This window comes from Hemicordylus capensis, chromosome 2, assembly GCF_027244095.1.
Source record: "Hemicordylus capensis ecotype Gifberg chromosome 2, rHemCap1.1.pri, whole genome shotgun sequence".
NCBI classification, from domain to species: Eukaryota; Metazoa; Chordata; class Lepidosauria; order Squamata; family Cordylidae; genus Hemicordylus; species Hemicordylus capensis.
The window spans coordinates 119,719,808-119,727,555 of NC_069658.1; the positions used below are offsets into that span (position 1 = coordinate 119,719,808).

The window sequence follows — 7,748 nt, forward strand, 5'->3', positions numbered from 1 at the left end:
TCTACTCAGGCTGCAAGCAGCCCAAGCAAACACACAATCCCGGCAGCCGGTAAGGGTATGCTTGCTAAAAGCCAGGCTTCAGAGTAGGGTTAGGCTGGGCAGCAGAGCCAGAATCGGGAACAATCCCGGCGCTCCACACAGGCAGCTCAATCAGGCTGGGCTGCCCTAGCCTGGGTTAGGCTGCTTATAAGACCAGCCTTAATATGTCAGGATGAGAAGGCTTAACTAGAATATTAGTTTTCCATGTGTATGGATTTTTTTCAGCTAGAGAAGCATTTGGTAATGTGAGTCCCAACCTACACTCTGAAGTGCAACAGCCCGGACAAAAGTTTGCCACCCTGGGCAAACTCTTATAGACCGCCCCTATAAGAGAGATCCAGCAGTCAAGAAAAGTAGTAAAGGATCCAGCAGTCAAGAAATAGGCCACAAACTAGCACTTGGTAGGGTTGCAATGAAGGCCTTGGAAAGGATATTTAGATGCCATTACATGTCTATACCTACAAAGATTAGAATCGTTCAGACAATGGTTTTTCCCGTGACACTCTATGGATGCGAGAGCTGGACTTTGAAGAAGATGCTTTTGAACTTTGGTGCTGACGAAGACCTTTGAGGATACCATGGACAGCCAGGAAAAAGAAACAAATGGATCCTAGAACAAATCAATCCAGAATTTTCACTTGAGGCACAAACAACCAGGCTCAAACTATCATGCTTGGGACACATTATGTGAAGACCCAGCTCCCTTGAGAAGTCCATAATGCTGGAAAAAGTCAAAGGAAAGAGAAGAAGAGGGAGACCAGCAGCAAGATGGATGGACTTGATTACGACAGCAATGAATGCACCCCTGAGAGACCTTAAAGGCCAAGTTGAAGACAGATCATCCTGGAGAGAATCTATCTATGTGGTCGCTAAGAGTCAACACCAACTTGACGGCACTTTATCAATCAATCAGAGAGAATCATGCTGGATTATTTCATTTGAACATGCAACATGTGCCCATGTAAAATGATACTTTTAAAAGTATAAAGCTATTAAGTAGTTATTATGTTAATAAGATGTCTGAATGTAAATGTTATGAACACTTGGGGACCTGAACTATGGAGCTGTACTGACACACAATACAAAGAGAAACGACGATTAGGATTTGGACAAATGGAAGGCACTCATAGGCATAATTCCATACAAGTTCGTTGCAATGAAGTCTGCAGTCAATGTACACTTAACTGCGAGTTAAGTCATATTACACTCAGTAAGACTTATCAATAGACTTACACACAAACTTGTTAGCCACTTTGAAATAGAAGTGTGATTAATTCCATTCCATTGTTTTGAATGGGTCTTGATTAACATGTCCTATTTCTTTAAAATTGCATTAATTTTTTCCATGTAACTTTTTCGTCTGCCCATGCTCTAAATAAATAATGCTGAAAAGATCGTATATTTAAAGGGTGGCACTTTCTCTTTACTTTCAAGAATGAAAATTTGTTATGACGACTTCGATCCTATACACAGTTACCTGAGAATAAACCTACCTGAACACAGGGGACTTGTTTACGAATAAACATACACAGTCTTGAATATAAGATAATTTTTATTAAATCATACTGTATCATAAAAGTAAAGTTTCAAATGTGCCTGACTGTGCAATATATGAATGAAAAAGTTTTAAAAACTTTTAAAGTTTAAAAATCATACACCCCAACTTAGTACTTTGAAAATCAAAACCAAATGCTGTTACTGCAGTCAAATGTTTTGCACACACACACCATACAATCACCCAGTAAATAAGAACTGATAGTAACATTTAGTTCATTAGTAAAACTATTGTAGATCATAACTTTTTTAAAAAAGAAAAAAAGAAACAAAACTCCTTTAGAATAAATAAAATAATGATATTACTTCAGAAGAGTTTACCCATCTTTTACATGATGTTACAAATATATGTAAAGATACACACACACACACACGTCACAGAGAGAGAAAATGTATTTTATAAACATACACGGAGGGGGAGAAAGAAATGAGGCACTATTTCCCCTACATACTAAGTGTTCTTGATTTTAACTCAGCAACATTTTCAGTGCCAAAGCTTAAAGGAGATATGGGTGATAAGTGGGAACATCTGCTATAATGTATAAAAGGAAAATATTACTTATTGTACTTTTTAAAACTCACTTAAGCACTTTCAATTTACATTTGATGCACAAAATCCTAGCTGGACACCTTAGGCTGGTTTGAAGTGTAAGTCATGTACACACTGGAAAAATAAAACAGTCTACTTTTGAAGAATGAAAGCTGTCATGCTACAGCATACTTGACCTGGAAATAAGTTCAGCTGAAATCAAGTTGGACTCATATTTGTAACTAAATGTGTTCAAGACGATATGTATGCACTAAAGCAGGAAACATAAAAACACACACACAAGAGTAATTTGGTGTTTTGTTTTGTTTTAAATGCCCAGAAAGGAGGCTTTTAAACCTCTTCTCTTTTTCTTTTTTTTAATAGGAGACCGGAACTGCTTCTAGTAATTTTTTCATTCTGTTTTTACTAAAACAATATTTACACAGAGTATCATAATGACTTTTTTCTTGTTTAATCTCATATGTATTCCAGCACTGGATACAATGGAATTACAATTATTTAGCAGGCTATAAATAATGTATCTGGCATGTGCAATTGATATTTAGCATGTCTTACTAGAACTGTAAAAGGCTCATTATAGATCAGCAAATCATTTCTAACAAGCAAGTTCAGCTGTGAAATACCAAAGGAAACCTCTGCTGCACACTGCTGAGCTGTTAGTTTTTTGCTTTTTAAAAAATGGGTATATGTTTAATACAGTAAGGCAGAGACCATCCAGGAAGATTTTCTTTAAATGACAAAAACAAAAACTTTCAAACTCTACCACTTCGGGGTGTCTTTAAATTAAAAGCAGTCAGTACAAACGACAGCAAAAATACCCTTCCTTGTCCCTCTTTTGGAGAGGGGCTCATGTCCAGTTCTTTTCTGAGCAGCTGTATTATCAAACTAAAGTTGCTCTGCTAATTTCTGTTTCATAAGAACTAATGTATGGAAGCCAAAAAGAGAGAGAGAAAATACAAGGAAAGATCAATTTGCTGGGAAAGATCAAATGAGAAAACTGTGGGGACAGCACCAGGTCAGAGTGTGAAGAACTAAGCAGACCTGTTCTTCATTAACTTCAGCTCCCTTGGGATGTCACATACTACCTGTCCATGAGCTTATTGAACCGCCTAACCCCTCATCTCTGTACTATTCTTCTGGGCCCCAAGTGAATCATATCCTGCTGCTGACAAGTTTAGCAGGGGGACCGCAGCTGAAACATGAAAAGTGCTTTTCTGTTCAGTTCTCTCTCTCTCTCCCCCTGCCCTTGTTTAAATCAGGCAGATTTCTGAAAAAGACGACACAGCACTGACTCGTGACATGGCAAGATGAAATGAGAGGTCTGGCCCAGTCTTGGAGCTGTGCAGATAAAAGTAATCAAATGACACTCCTGGAATGCAAATTGGCATTCTTGGACTACAGCAATTGCACAACCATGAAACATCTCTGACAGCAAACAAGATTAGGACAAAATGTTATGTAAAAGCATTGAACTAAAAAAGAAAAAAAACTCACTTGAAAATGCAAACTGTTAACACTCGCAAAAGACATATAGCAAGAGTCAAGTCTTCTTCTGTCCACTCCTTTACTGCTTTGTTTCATGTACTGCATCCACCAGTCTGTCATATACATGAAGACCCTGACCCCCTTATACTTAGAAGGATGGAAAACATTTGGGGCAATGGAAATAAACATGTGCGCCTGCTACATAAATATTTTTAAAGTATTTTCTAAAATATTTTTAGATGATCTTTGCTACATTTTTAGTGCTGTAGATCAAGAACCGGATCAAGCTAATCTTACAGTGAAGTAACACTAAATTGTCATTCATGCTCACTGCCCAGTCTCTGGGCCACAATTTACAAAGTATTTTGTTGCCACTTGCATTTAAAACTTCACAAAATATAAGAACCTTTATAAGCACACATATAAAGTCAGAAGCTAATACTTGGGAGAATTTAAAAGAAAAGTCATACTCGTTACCGATGAACACAAGCCCTTATATAAGTTTCGGAGTGAAGCCTTCTGAAAATTTTAAGAACACATGATATTCCATGCTTTCTTGCGGGGACTTGATATTCTTCAGAAGATCTGCTGATCAGGCAAGCTTATTAAATATTACTGGGTGAATGAACTTAATTATTAAAATGCTCTCCCCCCCCATTTGTAAATGGCAAAAAATATATCTCATTTTCAAGAGTAATTACTGACCATGCAAGATAAGCAAGGATACAGATGGTACGTGAAATTTTTTTAATAGGGGTGATAAAGAAAATGAATGCCTCATAATATTTCATTTGCCATGTAAAGATATTTATGCCTGTCTCATAATATTTCATTTGCCATGTAAAGAAAACATGTGCAAGATTTTAGAAAAGATCTATAATGTTTTGTTGTGACTTTAAAGCTTCAAGCTCAAGGCATTTCAACAGTCAGGGAGACACACACACACAATTTAAGACACTTTAATCCTAGGTCTGCTTAGATTATTGCATGATGTCCTTTGTGCATCAATTTTACAAGAGCTTGACTCTAGGGTAAATGAGAAGCATCATAAATTGCAGACTGCTTTCAAAACCACTTTAATTTCTGTCAGTGTTACTGTAACCACAATCCTAAGCTCATGATGCCTTCTCTCTTTTACCCACCCACCTCCCCTCTTTACTGATGCCTGCATTTGACAGTCACATCTCCTACACTCCAATAGTGGCTTTGATCACTGGAACAAGACATGTCACTCTATGGAAGGGAGAGAGAGAGCGAGAGAGAGAAAAACACTATCTCCCTTCTCTGTTTTCACTAAATACATTCTAATGACACACAAGAGAACCTAGAGCATCCAATCCCCAAGGGGGGCTGACAATAGCAGCACGCATGGGTTAAAGTTAGACTTTTAAAATGCAAGAGACAGTGGTCCAGGAAGAATCCGTCCACACTCATCCCTATACTAAAGATGGCCAAAACCTTATTTCCTTCATTAGCTGAGCCAGTTGGATCTTCTGAATTGCAAGAAGAAGTTAATAAATAGATGTCGCCCTACTTCTTAGAACGTGTCTGTTATTAAATAACTGTCGACATCACACAGCCCAAGCAAAAGGGCTTGAGCAAGGCGAGATCCAAGTCTCCTTGGCTTATTTTAACTTGCACAGCCTTCAAGGAAAACAAAAGGGGGCCCCTCAAATGATATAAGCATTTTGCAAATTCCTGGACACAGCATCTGACCTCCTTACCATTGAATTTTTACATGCACACAGACAACACACCGCTCCTGAATTGCATTTATTCTTCCCAGCCTACATTATATTTCCTGGTTTTGATTGAGCTTACTTCCGAGTAAGTGTGCTGAGGTTGGCAACCTTTAGCCCCTACTCTTAAACACGGTCTGTGTTCTGCATTCTCTCTTGCCCGCACAAAGCACGAGCATTCCCCGGTCAAGTTTTCCCTAACAATCGCAGCCTGGAGAGGTGCAAACTGCAAAAAGCACATGGCCAAAAAGTTGCTAGCGTACGGCGGCTTTACACTTCTGGTCTCTGAGCCTGAGGCGCTGCAAATCGTACACACACACATCACCTCCCTCCCGCCTCGATTGCATAGCCTATTGATATACTATCAAAGATGACCTCTCTACTTGTGCAACCCTTTCAATCCCGGCGGAGAGGGTAGTTGTTTTTTGTTTTGTCTTTTCCAACGTGATCACTCCTCCCCCCGCGCCAAAAAAAAAATCTCATTCATTTGTCCCTCCCGCTTGTTTTACAGATCTTCCCCTCACCTTTGATGCAATCTTTTTTTTTAAAAAAAAAAAGGAAAAGAAAAAAAGATCAAGCTATCATTCCATTTTCTTCCACCCTCCCTCCCCATAAGGGCGGGGGGAGAAACAATAACTTTGGGCCAACTTTTAAATCCTGACACTTCCCTCCCTCCTCCGCCGCCCCCCGGGTCCATGCAGCAGATGAGTTTTTGCCCAACTGTTTGTTTGTTTCCAAGGTTTTAGAAACACGCTTCCAGGCAGGGCTGTTTGCATTACGGCACACTTTAAAAAAAAAAAAAAAAAAAAAAACCCTACCCCCCCCCCCCCCCCGCTTTTCTTGGTAAGGAAATAAAGGATGTTGGAAAACTTCTTACCATCTCTGCATGCTGCTTGTCAAGTGCACCCCCTGGCTCTGGAACTCCTCGCAGCGGCAGCGCCTGCACCGGCCTTTCCTTCCTCTTGCTTCTCTTTCCACCCCCCCGCTGCAACTTTCGCCGCCTGCCCCCCCACCCCGCCCGCAAGTTTTGCTCTTTTCAAGATCTCAGCAACTCTCCAGGTGATTCGCAAAAAAAAAAAAAAATAGAGTCTCTCAGGTCTTCACACCCCAAACTTCAGCGGCGAGGCGGGGGCAGAAGGTTTGCTGGGGTCAAGAGGCGAGAAATTTGAAGCTGCTCCTTCCACAGGTTGGGTGAAAGGGAAGGGGGGGGAGCTTGTCCCAAAACTGAAACAACACGATGGTGCTTCCCTTTCCTCCTCCTCCTGCCTGCTCCTGCTCTCCCCCCTTTTCCCTCCCTCCGCTACTGTACCTCAGAGCTGCTTGTTATTGGTCTTGGGGAAGAGGGAGAGGAGGTGGGGAGTAGAAATGGGAAACTTTTTCTTGGGCAAACCCGGGAGATCCAAGAGAGGCCGCCTGCGCCCAGCTGTCAAAAAACCCGCCCAAACACAGACGGAGGGAACTTTATTATTGGGAGCAATTGCAACGCCGCCGCTCCGGCCAGGGAACGCTTCTCAGTCTGAGTCTCTCCAGCCCAACCACCGCACCGCACCGCACCCCTCCTCCCGGGCCGGTTCCTTCTCGGAGCGGCTGCACACGCTGTCCTGCTGCGGCGGCGGCTTCTCCTCTTCCTTATCAGTTCAAGGCGTCCAGGCGCCGCTAGAGAGAAGCCGGGAAAGGGAGGGGGCACGGAACCCGCCGTGGAAGGGAGAAAGTCTGGGGGACGGCGCCTTTTCCGAGAGAGAGAACTTGGGCAGCTCCCGGGGTTCCCCCCACGCTCGCTCGCTCTCTCCCTCCCTCCTTGTGGTCCCGGTTTCCGGCTCTTGCCGCCGCCGCCCCCCACCGGTCCTGTTGCCTCGGTTTGTGTGGCTTTACCGCCCAAGTGTGGGGTTTTATTCTGTTTTGTGTGTTGTTGTGAAGGGTTGTTGTGTATGTCACGGAGAGGAGGGCTGAGCCGTCGCGCTTGTTGGCGGAAAGGCAAGAGTCACATCTGTGGGCGATGTGACTCTGCCCTCCAGGCGCGGAGAAACGCTCCAGGCGACTCGGCGAGGCGCGAGGAGACGACACGCCCGCTCGAGGAGGCTGCCGCCGTCCCCACGCGACGACGCACCCACGGAACGAGGCCGCCTGACTGAGCGGACTTTGAAGGCTGGTGCAAAAAACAAACAAGCCCAACCTAAAAATCTCCCCGCGCTCTTCCCGAAGTGCGCGCACGCAAACGCACACACGCTGCTGCCGCAGAATCCTCTGTCCCGCCGGACTTTATGGGACGAAAGTTCTATCTGTCTTCCTCAGTGTAGCTGAGATTTCGCGTAGCAGCAGCAGCAGCAGCAGCAGCAGCATAGGTCTTCTTGTTGCTCTGTTTCCCCCGTCTTCCTTGTTGG

The 7,748-nt window shown here is 43.1% G+C and overlaps 1 protein-coding gene across 1 annotated transcript in view; it reads right to left on the bottom strand.

Annotated features, from left to right (window-relative positions):
- BNC2 (basonuclin 2) overlaps positions 1–7,524 on the bottom strand; it is a 584,547-nt gene extending 577,023 nt beyond the window's left edge. The window contains exon 1 of the mRNA XM_053298992.1: positions 6,245–7,524. Within this exon, the coding sequence (XP_053154967.1) occupies positions 6,245–6,247 (3 nt within the window). The 5' untranslated portion in view covers positions 6,248–7,524. The remainder of the gene's footprint in view (positions 1–6,244) is intronic.
- Between the last annotated feature and the right edge of the window lie 224 nt (positions 7,525–7,748).